Source organism: Tripterygium wilfordii, chromosome 4 (assembly GCF_013401445.1).
Source record: "Tripterygium wilfordii isolate XIE 37 chromosome 4, ASM1340144v1, whole genome shotgun sequence".
NCBI classification, from domain to species: domain Eukaryota; kingdom Viridiplantae; phylum Streptophyta; class Magnoliopsida; order Celastrales; family Celastraceae; genus Tripterygium; species Tripterygium wilfordii.
The window spans coordinates 1,101,684-1,123,890 of NC_052235.1; the positions used below are offsets into that span (position 1 = coordinate 1,101,684).

General features: G+C 38.7%; 3 protein-coding genes across 7 annotated transcripts; all 3 read right to left on the reverse strand.

The window, feature by feature from the left end:
• Positions 1–2,153: 2,153 nt before the first annotated feature.
• LOC119996287 (cytochrome b-c1 complex subunit 7-2, mitochondrial-like) lies at positions 2,154–4,354 on the reverse strand. Of its 2 annotated transcripts, XM_038842868.1 has the most exons (4): positions 4,148–4,350; positions 3,886–4,043; positions 3,445–3,492; positions 2,154–2,412 (listed from the first exon to the last, which is right to left on the reverse strand). In XM_038842868.1, exons 1-4 carry the CDS (start codon positions 4,239–4,241, stop codon positions 2,344–2,346), a joined length of 369 nt encoding a protein of 122 aa, XP_038698796.1. In that variant the 5' UTR covers positions 4,242–4,350; the 3' UTR covers positions 2,154–2,343. The 2 variants fall into 2 exon arrangements, with proteins under 2 accessions (XP_038698796.1, XP_038698797.1); XM_038842869.1 differs by lacking the exon at positions 3,445–3,492 and having other exon boundaries at positions 4,148–4,354.
• Positions 4,355–5,272: 918 nt separating this feature from the next.
• Positions 5,273–9,411, reverse strand: LOC119997120 (boron transporter 4-like). Of its 2 annotated transcripts, none has more exons than XM_038843935.1 (13): positions 9,308–9,411; positions 9,112–9,194; positions 8,683–8,875; positions 8,441–8,579; positions 8,187–8,352; positions 7,922–8,088; positions 7,674–7,847; positions 7,480–7,575; positions 7,276–7,390; positions 6,857–7,196; positions 6,082–6,361; positions 5,679–5,816; positions 5,273–5,534 (listed from the first exon to the last, which is right to left on the reverse strand). In XM_038843935.1, the coding sequence occupies exons 1-13, from the start codon at positions 9,409–9,411 to the stop codon at positions 5,493–5,495; spliced, it is 2,037 nt and encodes a 678-aa protein (XP_038699863.1). In that variant the 3' UTR covers positions 5,273–5,492. The 2 variants fall into 2 exon arrangements, with proteins under 2 accessions (XP_038699863.1, XP_038699864.1); XM_038843936.1 differs by having other exon boundaries at positions 6,857–7,163; positions 7,270–7,390.
• A 6,608-nt stretch (positions 9,412–16,019) lies between these two features.
• Positions 16,020–21,933, reverse strand: LOC119997119 (probable 1-deoxy-D-xylulose-5-phosphate synthase, chloroplastic). 3 transcript variants are annotated; one of them, XM_038843932.1, is made up of 10 exons: positions 21,579–21,933; positions 20,626–20,745; positions 20,372–20,536; positions 20,091–20,244; positions 19,503–19,771; positions 19,065–19,347; positions 18,156–18,448; positions 17,253–17,531; positions 16,523–16,807; positions 16,020–16,385 (listed from the first exon to the last, which is right to left on the reverse strand). In XM_038843932.1, the coding sequence occupies exons 1-10, from the start codon at positions 21,735–21,737 to the stop codon at positions 16,236–16,238; spliced, it is 2,157 nt and encodes a 718-aa protein (XP_038699860.1). In that variant the 5' UTR covers positions 21,738–21,933; the 3' UTR covers positions 16,020–16,235. The 3 variants fall into 3 exon arrangements, with proteins under 3 accessions (XP_038699860.1, XP_038699861.1, XP_038699862.1); XM_038843933.1 differs by having other exon boundaries at positions 20,091–20,241; positions 21,579–21,932; XM_038843934.1 differs by lacking the exons at positions 20,372–20,536; positions 20,626–20,745 and having other exon boundaries at positions 20,091–20,241; positions 21,579–21,932.
• Positions 21,934–22,207: the final 274 nt, after the last annotated feature.

The window sequence follows — 22,207 nt, forward strand, 5'->3', positions numbered from 1 at the left end:
CATTTGTAGATTTTGTGACCTTTAGGCAAGCAAGTAAGTAAGAGGTGCATAATGGTGATTTGAATACTTTATTATTCGTGATGATGTCGAAATACCAAATAAAGCATATTTATTGTCTCTCACTATTTTGTTTTTATTTTCTGTAAATGCTTTGTTTCATTTAGTGGGATACATCCGGGATCTTCTTCACAAGTATGATTGGCATATTGTTGTCCGACATATCTATCGCGAGGCGAATCAATGTGCTGATAACATAGCTTCTCTTGCTTTCAGTTTGTCTCGGGGTATCCATTATTATATTATTCCTCCTGTCTCGTGTATCTCTTTCATCAGGGCTGATTATGTAGGGGTTTCTTACCCTAGACTGATTTATGAATAAAGTGTCTTTACCTTTGGATTAAAAATGAAAGCAATTTCGAGATGGGTATTACAAAAAACACTATAATTAATTGAACATTTCACAAGCAATGGTGTTTTTGGGATTCAAATTTAGGTAATTAATTTATGTATAATGACATTTGATGAGATTGTTTATACCTTAAATTGTGCTTCTTTTTCAATGATGAATATGACAAGCTGTTCTGGTCAAAAGCTAAATCTAGTTAGTTGGTGGACTTGACTTGGCCCGGCCCACGTGAGGAAAGCAGTTTGTCAAGTGAGAGACAATTGCATCTCTCTTGGGTGTAAAAAAGAAAACTTTAAGAACCATGCACTCTCCCTCCAGACGTCGAGCGAGCGAAACAGGAAAAAGAAAAAAGAAAAAAGAAAAGAAGATTCTCTCAATCTCACTCAGTCTCAGTCTATGCGTGTTGATCTTACGAAGAATCAAATTGTAGAACGAATATTCCGTTCTTGTAACTGGATGGTTACTGTGAATAGTAGTAGACTATACGAGAGAGATCATGCTTCTTTACTTGTGTTCAGACTTGTTTTGTACACAAATCTTTACATACTAGTGGAAACATATGTCGACCACCATTTTACTATTTTTGATAGAGAAACCCCAACGAACACCCATCTTGGGGCAGATCGGACGGTAATGTGACTGTCCACGTGGCTAGCATTCATTACAGGTTGTCCCAGATAAGATTTTAAGGGGATGCCCCAAAAGGTTTGGTTGTCCTCTTGTCCCAGATAAGATTGTGAGTTGTCCCTGAAAATAGTAAAAAGCGAAAGCCAAACTAGAAATTCAACAACACATGATAGTATGCAATAACCAAGGACCTAAAAGCTTTTCAAGACTCAAAAAGACATTAAAATGCATGGAGCACAGAAAATCCTTGTCAACACACAAGAATTTACGTACAAAGAGACGAGGAGTTGAGTTGGATACGTGGTTTATTGCATCAACTAAACCCATTAAAGCTGCCGGGGAGTTTCTCACATGGCCAGTTTATGAAAATGTACAAACGTATGAAGACATGAGATGTAGACGTTGAATATCACACTTGTGGCTCATTTTTCTTCCATTATTTTTACTGAAGAAAGTGTTCATGTGGTGGTGGTGGTGTTCATTCAAAATGAGATATACAGCTTGTCCTAATCCAGGGTTCGCGTCAAGTTGTTGCATTATTAGTTAGGATGTTTTGATCCGTAGAAGTAAACAGTCAGTTAGAGGTTAGGTACATGAAACAAAATAAACATAAAACATGGAAGACAGCCGCACATGGATACATTTTGTCCGTTTGAGCGTGTTGTGAGCTGCTGTGCGATGTTGTGAATTCTAAAACTGTAATGCCGTGAGGTCTAAAAGTGTGGTGCTATGAGGTTAGTTCAAACGTGAAGCTATTTGACGCATCACTCTTAAAACTGTGATGCGATGCTGTGAGGTGTGTTTGGTGTATTTAAATTACGGTTATATTAGATGACTAATAATATTAATATAAAATCACGTAACGATTACATTGTACATTAATCTAAAATAAAATAATTGATCTAATTTGATTAGATGGGACAATTCAACATAAATTGTGTCTGTTTGGGAGTGTTGTGAGCAGAACATAAATTGTGTCTGTTTGGGAGTGTTGTGAGGTGAGCTCTGCTGACAAAAAGCATTTGGAGTGTCATGAAAAACTATGGTGCTGTGAGGTGAGGTGCACCCAAACGCAGTGCGAACACACTGTCAAACCGCACCATTAATGCAATACATACCATGAAGGATTAACAAGTATGTGGACGCAAATACCCAACATACTGTTGCATATTTGTTAGACAAGTGTCATCAAAGGCATAACCCATCTTCCATCAGTAACAAAATATTCTGTAACAAACACACAAAAATAAAATTCAATTTACAATTCACTCCCACCAATCAGTATTAGGACTTAGAAGAGGCATAAATACTCAGGGAAGGGTGCGCTGATAGAGAGGCAATGCACCCAAAGCCTCACGTTCTGCTCTTTCACTTTTCACCTGCAGAAGTAACATTGTACAAGATTTCAGACCATGAGCATCCACTTTCATTTTTCTTTTCAAAAACGAAAAAATTAATCAAAATTCAGTTATCCTAAATAAAACTCACTCATCTCAATATTACTCAGTCGTTTATTTTTAATTACAGTTGTCCTTCATACATAACATTGAAAAAGAAGCAGCCAACAAACCCCACATAATGCATGCATAGCCAAGCTTCTTCTGGTGAGACTCCTAAAGTCCTAGTTGTTCATGGATATTCACAAAACTTGGGAAGAGCACGTCCTCAATACATTCGAAGATTTGGCTAGAGTATTTTGGCTATACAGTTCACAGTTCTTGTCCATGAATTTATTTATAACTCAACCAATGGGTGAATTAACGCCTCTAGTTTTAACAGCCCTGGATCACTTTGGGCATACAAACATATTAGGATTTAGGATGCAACTGAAATGTAAAGGTGTAAACCATCCTCTGAATCAACATCCGTCGTCATATACCAAATAGCCTAGATTGCTCAAATGGTCCATGCCAGCAAATAAACAAAACATCAAAGTGAATGAACAACCACGATGTCACAACATAAAGAAGTCTCCAAAAGCAGTTAATGAATATAAATTGACAGAGGAAAGACTTCCCCTAGATGAGGACATATTTGAATATATTGATGAGAATCAATGTCCCATGTATGTGAAAAAATAAAATACTACTTCACAGCAGCTCAACAGAAATGCAAGATTTTTGCATCCTACGTATATAATTACAGGAATTCAACAGTCATACAGCATGGAATAAACATAGCAATTTTTCATTGTTCTGGATTGGTGTACCCCCCCCCTGCCCTTAAGCAGGTAGTGAGGATCCCCCCACTGAACCCGAGGCCCACCACAAGAGACACAACATTATAATGGTTTAGCAAGTACAACATAATAGAGGTGTTACTGGAAGTTCCCCGGGGGATAGATGAATATAGAGTTATAGATCAAAGACAATAAGCTAAAAGAGAACTTTTCCCTTTGATTAAGAACTTACAAGAGCCAACATATCCTGAAGGTAGCTCCTAAAAGGTGTTTGTTTCGCCTGGAAAAAGCGCAATCAAAATAAATAAGCTTCTCAATCATACCCAAGGAATAAAAATGTACTGTATCCAAAAACATCAGCTAAGCAACAATCACATTCTCCCAGCACGGTAGAATGTACTGAAGAAAAAAAACAGGAAAATGAGTTTTTCATCCTGACAGAGATCCATACACACAGAAACAAGCCGCACAACATATAGAAATCCTATTTGAAAGTGGGTACGATCATGATAATCATTTGCTAAGAAATTTTTTTGCTATAAACGCCAACAAAATGGCACCTATACAATCATGGTAAAAGCAACACAAATCATTTCCATATCTGATCCCTTCTTGATAACCAAACACGGAATATCAACGAACGAATCAACGAGAGACCAGAGGAGAAATGAACCTGAAGGTCCTCCGCGAGATACTGGTGCTTCATGGATAGGTCTATGGCGCGCTTGAGGCGCTGGTGACGGGCATCCACGATCTCTCTGGGCAGCCGATTCAGCGCCTCCTTAATGTCCAGATCGTAGTACGGATCGTACAGATCGTCATATCGAAGCCCTAATCGCCGATTCGAGAAATAGAACAAATCAATGCATATGCGTATATGTGCCTGTGGCACATTGGAACAAGAAAGTAAAAAAATTAGGTTTCGAACAGCTAACCGTAGCGGCGGAGACGCGTGGAGACGGCCTTCATGTGCATTTTTGCCAAAGGATTCTTCTTCGGATCTACGATTTTCTGCAGAAACGACGACATTTTCGTCGATCCTTGTTTGCCTCTCCCTCTACAACTATCTACTTCTAGCTGTGAACATGCGGTAGTATTGCCTTACTCTCTCCGTCGTTTTTCGGTTGGCGAAGAACGAATTCAGAGGCAAACCTACTACTGGACCTTAGGCCTGGTACTCTGGTGGTAGATTTGATGGGCCCAGAAATTATAGCCCATACCAAATATAATTCTGGCCCATGAGAAGAGTTTCAACTTTTAAGAGGTATCCCAGATTGTGGCCATGATTTTGGTATACTGAGTGCCACAAGTCCATGCACCCTCATTTGGAATTCGCTACATATTTGGCACCCATTCACAATTAAAAGTTTTAGTCTCTAAATTTTGTCACATTCATGATCATGTATATTAATATTTTAACGCTCCTGTTTAGAGGCCTCTAAACCTCTAAATAATTTTGAACGGCCCAGTGCATGATATCAGTCAGGAACAAGCCCCTTTAACAGCATACCGTGATGCAGCTAGGCCCAATTCAAATCCTTCGACTTCAAAACCAAATCCCTAACATTTATTTGAATTTCACCACCCCGCTCTTCTTCCTCAAGATCTCACCTTTACAAGAGTAGTAACAAGACCTGCGAAGATCAGAACTTTAACTACAGCCACCAGTAATTCAAATGGGTATCAACAATTAGCACAATAATAGCTGCATAAGTGGGGAGGATTGCAATAGGTCTGACAGTAGAATGATTATTATCAAAATTAAATAGATGTTAGGTACAGCCTACAGTTGCTTATCACACGTATTATTATATGTGATACTGTATTTAGCTACTTTAGACAAAGAGGGTCGTAATGTTTGCTTTGACCGATAAATACACTACAACCTTGGTCAAACTCACATCCCCTGTTTTTCAACTCTCTCTTTCCACCACCTCACTCCTCTCTTATTTTGGAAGCACAACACTCAAACAGATGATGAAGGGCTACTAGAAATAGCTGTTAATCTAATTGATTTTTTTTACCTAATGTACAGGGAAAAGAAAAACACGAGCAGCAGCAGCTTCCTTATGCTCCTATTTGTTGCCCTTTAGGAACACATGTTTCTTTGGCTCTCAGATATATTCGTAAAGGTAATCTTCACAATAGCCAACATTTATTCTTCAAGACTCCTACCCAGAATATCATATTTTCTTTGGTCTTTTGATCAGATCAGGGAGAGGACTACAATAACTTTTCCTCAATATATAAGGAGCACTAACTAAATCCTAATGCTTGTCATCATGGCCCTCCTGATGCTCGGACCTCGTCTTGTGGATGAACCTGCAAATGATTCCTCATTCTAGTATAAGCGTGCATCGGCTCCCTAACCAAAATTATAGAGATCATGATAATCATAGCGGGGTACATGGTAATAATAATTACCGTATTGGTGCAGCACCATTTTCAAGAGATACTAAGCCCTACCTGATACATACTATCTTCATTGATGCTTAGAGTTCTATGTTTCAGCTCTCCTCTGTTGGTTGTCATCTCGTCCAGTATCTCAGCATTGTAGAATTCATCTTCACTTGCCTCGATCAGCGCAGCTGATGGCTCTTTCTCCTGTTCACAAGGTAGCACACACCATAGATGATAACACTTGCCGATCTAAATAACCAAGACAACATCAAAATTCAAATGTAAACTCAATTCTCAGAAGAAAATCATCTCCCAAGACTCCTCGGCGGGCAACCAAACAAGTATAAATTCAACCTGATGAACTCTGTCGAGATGATATCAGTTTGATTCCTTTTTATTTATACTAGAGCACAACCTTCTTAGAAGCGTGTATTGACCCATGAATGTGACAAAAATAGAAATTTTTTACCTTTGTAGAGAGACTTCGGTTTCTTTTTGGAGCACCGGCAATTTCTTCATACTCAGCAGCATCCAGTTCCCGAAGGTGGTCGGCATGGAAAAACTTTGGGAGGATGTGTTGCCTTATGGTGATGAGCAGGAAAAATGGCAGAGGAAACAATATTCCGGCAACTGGTATCCAAGTCACCCCAAAACAAACCAGAAAATATACAAATTGTAAGAGTGTGAACACAGCCGTGGCCTTGAATGGCACTGACTCCACAAATGAAGCATGATCACCTTCGAGGACTCTGCCCAACACAATACCATAAAAAAGAGATCAAATTAAGCTAATGAAATTTAAACTTATATGTTGCATAATCAACTAGTTTTATCACATATTAACAGTGTTTAATTGTCAAGTGAAAATTAGCCCCCCCGTTTATTTGCTCTTCAGGAACTATTTTACTGTAACATCAGGTTAACTGACTTCCCATGTTTCTACTTCATCAATACAACGGGGGAAAACAAAATCCTCTTTGCATGCAAGTATGTTTTGTGTTTTAACCGTCATTGATGATCAAATTTTCAAAGCTAAATGTTTCTCTCACTGTTAGGTAAGAGCTAGCAGAGCAAATATGATTTACCAGGCTATAGTGAAACCTGAAAAGTCCTCTTTGGAAGCAAGATAGTTGGTTCAGCCAATATGAAGGAGCTAGTATGTGTCTTGTACGTTTAATTTAATAAGTTGAATCATTTCCTACAAGTTATCATGAAATTTATGCTTCATTAAGCGAAGGGCTTACTTGTAACGTCGTCCTGGCGTGATGAAGAGGAACAACATCCTATCCCAAAACTGATTCCCCGGAAGACTATCAATTGCCATGTAGGCAAAGTAACCCCAAAGAACCGAGGTAGGAATCATTTTGAGTATGGGCATGGCACATGTTGATAAGCCCACAAAAAGTGACTGCAAGAGATTGCTCATTCTTTGTTCATTAACCCTGACAGGCAAGTATGCGTCGATGTGTTTTTCAGGATCGAATTTGCCCTTCGCATTCCCTTCATCATTACTTTTCATTACAGCCTGCTTTAACTCCTGTAATTCTTCAGCTACAGCAGTAGTCTGCAGCAAAATCTCTTTGACTGTTTCATGTTCACCCTAAAATGCACACACACTGGTATGTACTTGCACACACTACTCACAAGCCTAGAGCACTTACACTTGGAGATATGTCCATTTCTACAAAAACAGCCTGCATTCGTCCATAGATTTCTGAGTTGCTTCTGTGTTGTTTGATGCATTCCTTGGCACTCTGCACCATCTTCTTTCGGATTAACTGCAAAATACACACTGTATAAGAATCTGAAGAAGTGAAGTCTATATTAATGAAAAAATGGAGTTCTTTATTCTCGTATCATAACACACCCGCCTCTTGAGAACTGCCAGACTCTTTGTGTGCATAGGGGACTGCGGGAGGACCCCATTTGAAGGGGGCAGCCCAAGCAAGCCACAGATCAGTGTCTAAAACCAAGAATGCGCGTGAAGTGTCAATATACACAATAGAAATGGGGGGGGGGGGGGGGGGGTGGTGAACAGCTCCCAAATTTTCAGCTATGTACCATTAGTCCAAGTAAAAACATATCATAGTGGTAAGCAGATGGATTTTTCAGATTGAATTCCTTCTGTTGTGCCATCTGCGAAGCTACACTATGGTCGAAAAAGTATAGACCGGCTATCATGATGGCTGGTATAAAGGCAGCAAAAATATATGGAACTGGGACCTTGCCCATGTCCTGCAATTGAAGAATATCAATACATGATTAGCACATAATGACCATCATTATCAAAAGTCATCCGAGTTTCTTGCCTTGACTACTGTCCAATGGTACAATGACTCGGATTCCCAAGGAAGTGGACAAAACAACCTCCTGGGAACCCCGGAAGGAACTTTGTTGGGTACACTGTAAGATAATGCTGTCCACACCACAACCAGGAGGGGAATCCCATAATCTGCTATGAAGCTTCGGAGGAATCCTGAACATAATGCAATAAAGAAAAGAAAAATGAAAAAGCTGAACTGACTCCCACAGAACAAATTTGCATTGGTATGGTCATGAATATTATTCAAGTACCTGTGCCATATCGCCATGATCTTGCCTTTCTACTTTTAATGGCAGTGAAGAGTAGACCAAATGAGAAAATAGTGGCAAGCAGCCCATTTGTATATAGCCACTGGAACTGATACTTTTCTTGTTTTGGATCTTCGGCTGTTGGAATACTGAATTCACTTATCAGTCCCTGCAGTTGAAATAGTTAAAATGTTTAGCGCAGTGTCTTATCTGTTTCTGTTTCATCAATCTTCGTATTACCCAAGATTTACATGTACCTTAAGAGCCTCTTGCATAAAGAGAACAGCTATCAACATGCCAAACAGTTCCCCTGCTATTCTGGTAAACCGAGTGATGATTGTGCACGTGTTAAATATTGCAAGAAACATTAGAAGGATAGCCGTCCAGACACAAACCCTGTAAAAGGTAAAGAGATGGGTAAAGTATCAATATCTGTCAATTCAAGAACCTAAAAAAGTTAAACTACATTTTTGTTGGGGCGTGATATAAATTAGCCTACCACCCAGTCCAGGCTAAGTAAAGCTGCTGTCCCAACTCTGGTCTTCCTTTGCTGAAACTATACAAGTAAGTGTACATGATGACTGTCGGTTCTGCAACTCCTAATATCAATAATGGCTGCCCTCCAAAGATTGAGTGGATTATTCCACAAATTGCAGTAGAAGCCAAGGTTTCCACCGTGCTTAGACTTCCATCTGACATTAAACACGTCTTTAAACTCATGAAGCATCATAACCTCTAAAGAAAAGTGAATAGAATAATTAATATCATATCATGCCCACAGATACTAAATTACAAAGACAAAAGAAAAGAAGTAAAAAGTCTTTCTAGCATTAGCTCTTCTGTCACATAAGAGACTTGAATTAAAGCTGTTTCCATTCTCTTCAGTACGCTGGATCTTTAAAATATTGAGGTAACAAACTGAAAGTACCTGTATTCCTGTACAGCTGCTCTCCGAAAGCAATAACAGGAAGAGCAGAAGCAAAGAAGATATAGGCAGTTGGGGCCAACAACCTGATAAAGATTATAGGGGCTGTAAATAAACTAAAGTGGCATTGCCATAGCAGTACAAAAAAGAAACATTAGTTCCTGCATGGAGCTTCTTTGCAGCATGAAATAAAACATACCGAATGCCTGAAAAGAGTGCACTTGCCCAATCTTCCTTATAGCAAGCACCTCTTCCCTTGATATCCCCAATAATTCCCTTGAAGGGCGTTCTGAGACTCTCCATTGCTAAGAAAAATTGTAAAGGCCGGGATTTAAAATAACATAAGTTTTTTTAAAAAAAATAAATATAAAAGATCAAAAAACTCAAACGCAAACTCGTTTTCTCTAACAGAAAAATGAAAGAACAGTCGAGAACACAAATCTATAATCCTATATCATCGAAAATCACATTGTTGAAAAATCTCATTCAAGAACCGAAATCATCATCGTTGCATGCATCTCTTTCGATCAGACAAATTTAAATTTTTTGTTAATTTTTTCGGCAACCAAACTGAACCGGCGGTCTCAAACCTGCATGCAAGTGAAAAATCAAAACTGAATCGAAGACGCTAAAACAAACGTATCGATAAACTCCGGTTGAAACAGAAACCAAAGACATTCTCACTTATACGCGCTTGTGTTCACAGACACGGAACAACACAAAAACAACAAAGCTAATAAATGCATGCCAACGGACCTGGCGCAATAAAGCTGCAATAAAAGACGAAGAGAATGTATGAAACTCCCGGCGCCGGAGCCGGGTGGAGAGGTCACCGGAGATTCCAGATTCAGGTTGGCAAGAACTATTGCTTTTTTTTTTCCCTCTCTCTAAGACTCTCTCCTGGTATCGCGAGAAGAAGAGAGAGGTGCGGAGAGGGGGTCTGCCCAAAAAGCTTGAGCCAAGAGAGACAAACCGAAAAGTTTTGTTGACTCTGTTCAAAACCGACTGGATTCTCGGGGTTATGCCACGTTGGACCTCCTTGACTATTTGTGGGCCCGCTACAAAATCGGAGGAGGACTGACCATGTGGATGATTTTGATTGGCTGGATCTTGCTCCCCGCGATTTTCGTTTTTTGTCCTTTGTGTCTTTACGCGTCGTTTGTTGGGGCTAAAACCAATTTTTGAGACTTATCTGGACTGTGGATTGTGAATTGTGAATTGTGAATTGTGTGATCGTTGTTTTGTGAGTTGTGAAATTATGGGTGCGTGCTGGACTATATATAGAGACACTAGAGACAGAGCATCATATGAGGTTGGGCATAGAAGTAAATACACATAGGAACTTCTTTTATATTTATTTTAGTATGAAAAAAAAATAAAAAAATAATAATATATATATATATATATATATAATGTAATGTGTCATATGAAATATATATATAGACTAGAGTTGGTACTTAGTACAACAGATCACATGGGAAAGAGAAGGCAGGACCCGCTTAACGTAAACTTGTGACCTAATTGTTAATTAATAGAATGTCGCGAGGAAAGTCAGTGGCACACACAAACAAAGCCTTACTTTAATTTCTGTTTCTGCATGGATTATAGATAACTGACAAAAATGTTTCTGGATTCATACCATCGATACGCATGATTTCTCCGCGTTTTTAACCACCGCCTTCTCTCTCTCTCTCGTCCATCGCATCTGCATGCGTTGTTTGCTATGCTGTATTGATTTTTTACATATACAAACAAACAAGACACTTTTGTTGTTTGATATGCTAGAAGATGAAGACTGATTGAAACAATGCATAGATATTCAACTTGGTAGATAAAACCTTTACAGCTTCACATATGGGCCAAACTACGTGACTCGAGAGAAGAATTATTGCAAACCAGTCCAAGAAACTAAACACATAGGAGGATTCGGATTCCTAACCTACATTGCCCATTTTCCTTTAAGTTCCAAGGCGAGTACGCTTCTGAAGAGACTGAAGTCAATGAATTGGGTCATATCATGTTTGGAATTTTGGATTTTGATAGACAGCACAGCTTACCCTCTGCTTTAACTACCTTCATCTGTAGATATGTTTTGGCATCACGATACCACAAGAGCTCCTTTAAAGAATGCAAACCTAAAATAAGTAACGACTGCAATTGCTTGGTAACATTTGCGGCATTATACATTTTTGTATGGGATATATAGCCATAATTAGCATATAAAGATGACTAATATACACAGATTTCTAGCACATCAACATGAGAGCGTCGCGGGTGCATCCCAGAAGACTTAGGGCTGTTGCAGCAATGTGATGTCCAGTCAACCCAGCAACGGCTAGCTGTTCCTTGGGTGATGCGTGCTCGATAAAATGGTTACAATTAGAATCACAATGTACAACCGAAAATCAGTTGATAGCATAGGTTTCGGTACGATCCGTGTAGAGGTGCTCATTCAGGGGGCCATGGGCAATATGTTGTAAAACAAGTTCTTCTCATCAAGCCGTCCATCAAGTGCAATGTATTGTGCGACATGGGATCCAAATCCTCCAATGGAGCCTTCCTCTACTGTTATCAGAAAGCTATGATTTTCACATAGCTGCCTAAGGAGCTTTACGTCAAGGGGCAACAATTACCTCAATGCCAAGATTTGACCGAAGGGCATAAGCTTTGAGGCTGTGTTAACCATTGCCCCATAACCCAGCAAAGCAACGCCTTTACACTCAACAAGAACTCTCCCCTTTCCAATCTGCCATAAGCAGGTAGTCAAAGAATAAGCAAAGTTACCGATACCAATTAAGTATCAAGGATTATAAATCGGAGGGTCAATTTATAATTCATGTCATACTCAGGGATGATCCTAAAACAATTTAGAATAATATCTCTTGAAAGAAGTGAAAGTTATGAAAAATATCAGGCATGCTGAATTATTTGACTGATTTTTGAATTGTTGCAATTCTGCATATTAAAAATTCCAATAGTAGACAGTTGTAGGCTAAATCCTTCCCAATACAAGACTTGCAAGGAGATAAGAGACAATTTGGTGCTTGCGAGAAGTGTGAAATGTAAAAGCCTTTTGTAAGATAAATCAGGTGCTTCTAACTTGTAAGGCAAATTTTGGTAATTAAGCTAAATCAGGTGGTCAAAATACAAGCTAAGTTTCCGTCGGCCTTCTTCTGGTGCACTTTTGGAAACTCTTTCTCGTTCAAACTACAATTCATGAGGAAGTGCAAAATGATATATTCTGGAGTATTACAATTATGCAGGCAAGCATGACTGAACACCCCATTAGACTCTGATAAAAGAAAACATCTCACTTGGCCCAAGATGATTGATTTAGTATGTAAAAATTTATTAGGCATCATAAAAAACCAACAAGACAACAATGTCTACGTCGCTTCGAAGACCTACTCGCCGATTCAATAAATAGAACAAATCAATACATATGCGTATATATATGCCTGTAGTGCATTGGAACAAGAAAGCAAAAAAATTTAAGGTTCGAACAGCTAACCGTAGCGGCTGAGACGCGTGGAGACGGCCCTCATGTGCAATTTTGCCAGAGGGTTCTTCGGATCTACGATTATCTGCAGATACGACAACATTTTCGTCGATCCTTCTGTACTCTCCCTCTACAACCATCTGCGGTAGTCTTGCCTCAAGACTCTCCGCCGGTTTTCTGAATACTCGGCATGTGTGTGTGGGTGCGCGTTGTCTATATTATTAATTCCGATTATTTGTTGCTGCTATTTTATCTAATCTATGCGAGATTTTTGGGTTGGTGTGAACGACGAATTCAGAGGCAAACCCACTACTGGGCCTTAAGTCTGGAACTCTGGTGGTAGTTTTGATAGCCCAACAATTCTAGCCCAACCAATCTAATTTCTTACAATTGGGGACCACAAGAAGAGACATGTTGACAAATGATAATGATAATATATATGGGCTACACATTTTAAGTGCTTTCTTGTATTTATAAATTAAGATGCAACTCTTCTCAATTATAGCGGGCCAATGGGCTTGAGTTTTACCATTGACCGCCTCTCCCTCTCTCTAAAAAACAAGAACTTTTCTACTCTCATCTTATTTTCAAAATCCTATTGGGTTCTGACTCTCCTCCTCCTCCTCCTCCTCCTCCCCACCTTTTCCTCTTCTTCTCATGGGTTTGATATACCCTTCTCAATTTATTTATTTTTTATGTTTTTGTGTTGAATGAGAATTTTGCAGAGTTTTTCTTCTTTGATTATAAATCCCCTCCATCCGTCGCTAATCTTCGACCATTGACATTTTTGGTGAGTTCTAGCGATATATATTTAATTTTTTAGTAATGAAATTTCCAAATTTGAGGGAGATTGTCATCTCTTGTTAAAGAAAAAGCCAATATCATTGTTGTATATCCAAGTTGTAATTTGTGTGTTAGTTTTTTTTTTCAGTTTTTGTTATCAGGCATAGATCGATGGAGTACAAAATTACTCAGTAATGTCCGGTGTAATATGGTGTTGTTCTGGCCGACAATGACAATCTTTGTTTTTGTGTTACCTAATTTACTGGATAATTTAATACAATCACATTTATAACCTTTTTAAAAAAAAAATATTAAGGGTCAATCATTGAATAAAATGCTCAGAGGACCCATGAGGCTATGGGTTGGTCTCTTCTCAATTTTTGGAGCACTGGCAATTTCTTCATACTCAACCGCATCCAGTTCCCAAAGGTGGTCAGCATGGAAAAATTCTGGGAGGATGTGTTGCCTTATGGTGATGAGCAGGAACAATGGCAGAGGAAACAATATTCCGGCAACTGGTATCCAAGTCACCCCAAAACAGACATATAATCAAAAGTCCTCTTTGAAAACAAGATAATTGATTGAACCGATATGAACCTTCATTTAATAAGTTCCATCATTTCCTACAAGTGATCATGAAATTTATGCTTCATTAAGGTAAAGGACTTACTTGTAACATCGGTCTGGCGTGATGAAGAGCAATAGCATCCTATCCCAAAATTGATTCCCTGGGAGACTATCATTTGTTATGTAGGCAAAGTAACCCCTAAGAATCGAAGTAGAAATCATTTTGAGCAGGGGCATGACACGTTGATAAACCCACAAAAAGTGATTGCAACAGGTTGCTCACTCTTTGCTCATTAACCCTAATAGGCAAGCATGCATCGACGTGATTTTCAGGATCGAATTTGTCATTCCCACTCCCTTCATCGTTACATGTTGTCATTACAGCCTGCTTTAACTCCTATAATTCTTCAGCTACAGAAAAATATATTTACTTGTTTCATGATCACGATAAAATAAACACAAATTTGTATGTACTTGCGCCCACTACTCACAAACCCAAGACACTTACATACCTGTGATTAACACAAAATTATTTATGGATTTCAAATGCAATGTCGTATCATTCACATGCCCGAGATTAACACAAAATTATATGGATATCACCCATATGCTGGGGATTAGTACAAAATTATATATGGATTTCAAATGCAATGGCATGTCACCCACATGCGTGGGATTAACACAAAATTATATGACATGTTACCCACATGTGTAAGATTAACAAAAAATTATATGACATGTCATCCATATGCAAGGGATTAACACTAAATTATATATGGATTTCAAATTTAATGGCATGTCACCTACATTTATGGGATTAACACAAAATTATCTATGGATTTCAAATGTAATAACATATCACTTATATGAGTGAGATTAACACAAAATTATTAAAGAATTCAAAAGCAATGATAGAAAGTGGGCTAAAGGTTGGGTTGGGCAAAAGTAGACTAAAGGCCCAAATTTTTTATCTTTAGTCTACAAATTTTTTGATGGTGGGCAATTGACCCAATGTATGTCCGGCCCGCATAGGAGGATTCATGTTTTTGTCATTGTCTTTTGCAATGAGCAGCAATGAGAGTTATTGCAAACCATTTCAAGTAACTAAAACATAGGAGGATTCAAATTTGTAAACTGCTTTTCTTTTTTTTTTTCCTCCAAGGAGAATCTGCTTCTTTTGAAGAGATTGAACTTCAGAGTAAGTGCTATATATATATATATATATTAGAATTGGTCCAGTTTCCCGAACGGACTTTTCTTTATGAAGTCGGGCTGATTTGCTGTCAGTCCGCCAATACTTGCAATTGAGCTGCCCAAACCCGGGGTTGAACCGTCCAATTAATAATTTTTTATTTAATTAAAATATTTTTAATAAATTATTTGTATGACAATTAATTGATTCAATTGATACTCTTACCATACAATAGAGAATTCAACATTCAATAACCAAAATTACACATTTCCTTATAATGTCTTAACATTTAATTGGTTCTTTTTCTTTTTTATTTTTTTATAAGACATTTAATTGGTTCTTAATATACATGTGATAAAACAAATGTTACCCACCAATATGAGAAGTGTCAACTACTAAAGAGAATTTCCATGAGACCAACAAGACAAGCCAGCCAGGAACTCGTAGGGAAGCCAAGGCTAACCCTAGGGGCAGCTGTTCGGTAACTCACCCTAAGAGCTTAAACCGAAGAGAAACCACGGCTGGTCTGCGCGGTACCCGAATAGGGTCAGCACCGAGCAGACCCATGTCCAAACAGGGCACGTCTCCATGAAAGGAAACAGATCAGGGTACGATCCACTTCCTACAATTTCGCCTGCAATCAAGGAATTTCCTAACTGATTCCACAACTATAAAGGGGACGTCCACTAGCAAGTTGAGCTCTTGACCTATTTTGCGCTCAAGAACAATAAATAATTCAAAAGAACAATCTCTTCCTATGGTTACTTTGATCCGGGTGTAGGGAGTTACTGTGTAATGCAAAGGTAAGTCCGAATGACCCTATCTTATCTTAGAGAGGTTCGCACCATATCAAAAAATGAAAAGCAAGGGTAGGCAGTTATTGATAACATTAATTCAGACCCATGTATGTATTGTCCTTCGCATTACATCTATATATTTCACTTTTATATCAAAAAGACCAACTTCTAAAAGAATCCAATCCTAAATACATAACTGTAATTGCTCGGTAATATTTGCAGCATTATACATTTTTCTACGGGTAATATAATTAGCATAGAAACATTGATAACTAATGTACACAAATTTCTAGCACATCATCATGAGAGCGTCGCGGGTGCGTCCCAGAAGACTTAGCGCTGTTGCAGCAATGTGCTGTCCAGTCAACCCAGCAACGGCTAGCTGTTCCTTGGGTGATGCGTGCTCGATATAGTAGTCTGGTAAGACGATAGGTCGCCACTACAGAGATTCATTCAGTAAAATGGTTACAATCAGGATCGCAAAATACAACCAAAAATCAGTTCATAGCATAGCTTTTGGTACGATCTGTGTAGAGGTGGTCATTCATTGGCAATATATTGTAAAACAAATATTACCTTGATCTTTCCATCAAGCTGTCCATCAAGTGCAATGTATTGTGCGACATGGGATCCAAATCCTCCAATGGAGCCTTCCTCTACTGTTATCAGAAAGCTATGATTTTCACATAGCAGCCTAAGGAGCTTTACGTCAAGGGGCTTGCAGAACCGTGCGTCGGCAACAGTTACCTCAATGCCAAGATTTGACAGAAGGGCATAAGCTTTGAGACAGTGTTGAACCATTGCCCCATAGCCGAGCAAAGCAACACCTTTACCCTCAACAAGAACTCTTCCTTTTCCAATCTGCCATAAACAGCCAGTCGAGAATAACCAAAGTTACAGATACCAACTAAGTATCAAAGATTATACATAGAAGGATAAATTTGTAATTCATGTCATACTCAGTCAGGGATGATCTGACTGTCACAAGTGATTATGAAAAATATAGGCATGCTGAATTATTTGTCCGATTTTGAATTGTTGCAATTCTCGACGTAAAAAATGTTTGGGAACGTCTCCAGTAGTAGACAATTCTAGGCTAAATCCTTCCCAATGCAAGATTTGCAAGGAGATAAGAGACATTTTGGTGCTTGCGAGGAGTATGAAATGTCATAGCTTTTTGTAAGATAAAGTAATTTTTATTTACATCCTAAAAGTTGCCATTGGCAACGTCCAGTATCCATTTGCGATGCGGCAAATGTTAAGCAAACCAGCAAACAGATCTCCGAATAAGTTTGAAAAATATTACCTCAATCGGAGCCCCACCATATACATAGTGGTCTGCTCTTACAATAGCACCCCTGGGATACCGAAAGCAAACTGGCTGATCATCAATCTGAGCTGCCGTAGCAACCATGCGCACAAGCTCATCCTCATCAGACGGTGCCATGACAATCATGTTCGGCAAGCATGACATAAAAGTAACATCAAAGGCCCCACACTGCGTTGGACCATCAGACCCTACCACACCTGCACTTGTAATGACAAAACGAACTGGGATCCTCTGCCTATCGACATCGTGAACCACCTAAGGAAGCCACGAGGGAAGAGCACAGAAAAATGACGACTTTTGCACTCATAACAGATGATGAATGCACACACCCACACATGCTTCCTTAAGCAGCTATATGCTGAAGCTCAAATTCATATGATGTGCGGATGTGTCATTTCCTAAAAATATGTGAAATGACGTGTGAATCATAGTAGCTCACAATTGTCTGTGAAATTGGCTAATGGCAATTAATTGTAGCAAGGACACAAATAAATTTACAACACCACCCACCCCATACAAACTCTGAATCTGAAACGATTACTGCTCCTAACTTCTAAGGCTAATTTTGGTCAGCCAAATAAGGTGGTGAAATATGCAAGCTAAGTTTCCTTCACCCATTTTCTGGTGTACTTTTTGGAAACTTTTTTCATTCAATATACTTATATTCTGAAGATCAATGCCACTTCCACTAGTAGTGTTACAATTATGCAGGCAAGTATGACTGAACACTCCATTAGACTGTGATGAGAGAAAACATCTCACTTGCCCCAAGATGATTTAGTAAAAAAAAACCAAACATGACAAGAAGCATTTCAAATATGGAATTCTAGGATCAAGTCGAAACGCTAGAAATTAAAATGAAAAAAGGTAAGAAAGTACCTGATCAAAAGCTCTCTGTAGAAAAGCAGAAGAAATTACGCAAAATGGCTTCAATCCCCCACATGATAAACCAGCAGAAAATGTAACCGCATGTTGCTCAGCCATTCCAACATCAAAAAACTTGTCTGGAAATTTTTCTTGAAATAGTTGAAATGATGGCTCCATTTCCATTCCTGCATGCACCATAATAATATCTTTGTCCTTCTCTGCCTCCGCTACTAAGGCCTCCACAAAAAAGTCACTATATGTTCGGGAGGGAATGTTATCCAGTAAATGAAAAGGATCAGTTGAACCTGCGAGTGCAAAGAAAGAAAGCTATTCAAAGTTTAAAATGTCAAGAAACCATGAGCTGGAGCAGCATTGGCGTATATGGTTACCGTTGGATATGCCTTGGTGGTCAGTGGTAACGGAAGATGCCAAAGAAAGTTATGATTATGATAATGTGCACGCATGTGTCTGTGTATTTGCTTACTTGAAGTGCACACATGTCAATGTCAATTTATTTGTGTTTAGGCATGCATGTCTGATTTCTAAAAGAGAAAAATTACTGCATGTCAGTCCTCTCATGCAAGCAGAAAGCAAACGCAAGCTAACTATGTTACTGAAAGCTAATAATCTTAAGGAAAGAGCTTCAGGAGCTTGAATGGTCGTAGCAAGTTATACTCCATGCCAGATGTTCATTGAATAATAAACCTTACTAGCGCAGTAGCCTAAACTCATTCAGTCAAGTCATGATACAAAACTGGCAGACTGCAAGCTAGAGCCAAGTGGTGGAAAATTTGTAATTCCTAGACGACTTAACTGGATATAAATATTTCCAAATATTAAGTGCATTGCCTTTCTGTTCCATTTAACTGTTACACTAAAGTCTTACAAAAGAACTGATGGAAGCGAGAGAAGTATACGTACTTTTCTGCTCCTTCTCCACTGGCTCAATCTTTGGGTTATCTCCTGCTCCCTGATTTTCCTCAGTTATAACATGAACCAACACAGGACCCAATGAGTCTAGGGATTTCACTTGTTGTAGAACACAGATTAAGTCTTCAATGTTGTGTCCATCAACAGGTCCAATGTAATACAGCCCAAGCTCCTCAAAGAGAGTTGATCCCAGTGGGCCTATCATACCGCGAGTATACTCATCAACTTTTGCAGCCAATTCATGCATACTCCAACCAATTCTTTTAGTAACACCCTAAAAGAAAAGGGATCAAAGAATTTCTAGTAGTTACTAATCAGCAGGAACTTATACCCTTGGTCCAGTATACAACCATGGAAAAAGAAAGCACCAAACTGTTGGAGTAAAGAGTGCTTTCAGGGGGAAAATCTACTCAGGTTGGTAAAGCATACCTTGGCCACTTCCCTCAACCTTCGAAATGATTTATTTGACTGGAGTTTGCTTAAAATACTAGATAAAACATTGATGGATGTCTTAGGACCCTCTTCGATCTTTGGAAGTAAAGAGTGGCGGCTGTCATTTAAAATGACGACCATATTTGAATCCAAATAACCAGCATTGCTCATTGCCTCATAGACCTGTCCAGCCATAGTGGTCCCATTGCTAATGACTGTAACAATATGGTCCCGCTTCCCTTTAATATCTCGCGCAATAGCCATGCCTGATAAAAGGATCTCATCTGAATTAGATTTGATTCCTAAATTCCCAAGGATTTTCGTTTCGTTCAGAGAAAACTATGTAAACAGGATTGGCCAATTGACAAGAAAACTTAGCAAAGTTAAATTACAACATTTTATCAGCTGTTTGATACGCTAAAGGCAAATGATTCATAATTAGATCAACAGGTTAAAATAGCAATCACTTTCAAAAAGATGTAAAAAAATAATAATATAGCCACACATACGAAGTTTCATGTGGAATGTTAAGGAAACCATGATAAACAAACAAGGCATAAGAAGGAGATGGGATAAAAATAGTACCAAGTCCAGCAGAGATACTGTTGCATCCATGCCCTGCACCAAATGGATCATATTCACTCTCAGATCGAGATGTAAATCCAGAAAGTCCGTTCTTTTGTCTCAGCGTATGCATAAGGGATCTCCTCCCTGTGAGAATTTTGTGTGCATATGTCTGCTAACACAAGAAAGAACCATGTATTAACAGATGATGATTTTTCATTAACAAAATGTTCATTTTATCATCCCCCTCCCAGACAATGACAAAGAACTCTGTTATAGAGAAGCACAGATAATTATCTCACTTGTTCTCCAACATCCCACAGTATCTTATCCACTGGAGCATGAAAAACGTGGTGCAATGCAACTGTCAGTTCCACAACTGCCAAACTGGACTTGGAGGATTTTTGTGTTTGTGACATAAGAGAAGACAACTCTAGGCGGACTTCATCGGCTAATTGTTTAAGTTCCTACAAAGGCCAATATTTAGTAGCTACAGAATCAATGAGCTTAAAACTAAGAACGGGTTAATCAAAGTGTGAAGAAGCTTTCATGCTACCTTAACTGTTAAATTCTTCAGGTGGACAGGGTTTTCAACCATATCAAGCATTGGTGTTGGATCTTTCCAAGAAAATTGATCATCATTATCAGGTACCGAGCATATTCGACCAAAAAATCCCTGCATTAAATACAATACCGTAATATCTAAATACTTTCCAATACGTAGTCCAAACTAGCACAAATTGGTCAAATGCATATTGTGCTTGAATTGAGAAGGGAGATTGGAAGGAAAAAAAAATCGTGTCGGAAGTTGCTTGAGCCAAACTAGAGTGTCAGAGTTTCCAGGCCTTGCCACCATTGCGAGAGCCTTGCTTGCTTGATAATTGATATGATATTTTAAGCCAAAAAGCTCTTACTAAACCATGCTCAATTATTAATCTTAAAAAGATGCTGCGGAGAACTGCACATGTCTTGGTCTTGCTCCGAAAAAAACAGAAAAGGGTATGATAATAGGAGTGCTGAGGGAAGCCACAGACAACCTTTAGTAGCTTGAAGGCAACCGTCAGAAAAACATCTTGTCAAGATATAGAACACATCCATTGATAATCTTCTGGGGATTTATACATTTAAAAATCATATAAAAAAATTAACTAGCTGTCTATGTTCCTCCATTGATTCTAAAACCACCATAATGAGGAGCAAGGAAACAACTCAAAAGTCGCTCATCTTCTTTGTATAGTCAAATCTACAACTTCCATTCCCAATTTTTGCCAAATCCTACCATACTTTCCCCATTTTTTCCCAGCCATATAACATGCTAACACAATGGCACCTTAATTTTAATTTTATAATTCCACACACACACATCAGCCATTCATCCCAAAGCAAAAAAATCCAGAGATGCATCTCACCTCATCCTTTTAATCTTTAAACATCCACAAATCATATAAAATAACAAAAATTATCGTTCCAAACAGGGAATGAAAATCAAATGACAAATTTGCGGTGTACCTTGAAAGCAGTGGCGGAAGGCCCATGTGGGTACAACTCTATTCGAGATAGTTCAACCTTAGAAGGGAAATTTCGGCACGAAAACTGTATCTCCTGACCAAAATTTCCATGGAATCGAGACGTGATTCCATGGGAGCACTGAATACCAACAGTACCCATCAAGAGAAGCTAACAACTCAGAAACTCTTTCAACCTCCCAATCAAAAATTTTACAGCTCCTAATATGTCCGATCCCGGTAGAAGAGGGGCTAGTAAAGTCGGAGAGAACGGAGACAAAAATGGCAGAAGAAGGTTCCGGAAGAGTATATGACAAACGGAGCATAATTCGAGTCTTTTAAGAGATCATCAACGTCAATAGGTGATTTGGTATCACTCATTTGTTTTAATAAAAATTATTCAGTATCAGAGTGGCAGACGCAGAAGAGTCAGTGTTGGGCTGGGCCCAGGCCTTAATTTTAGTTACAGGTATACAGGCCCATAAAATTCAAAGCTCAAACTGAACAACAAAGGATAATACATATAAGAAATTTTATTGAATTGGAAGTATTCTAATATGCATCATTCTCATTTACTACTTCTCCATTTAAACAAATATTCTACTATCTACTATTTCTTATTTTACTTTTATT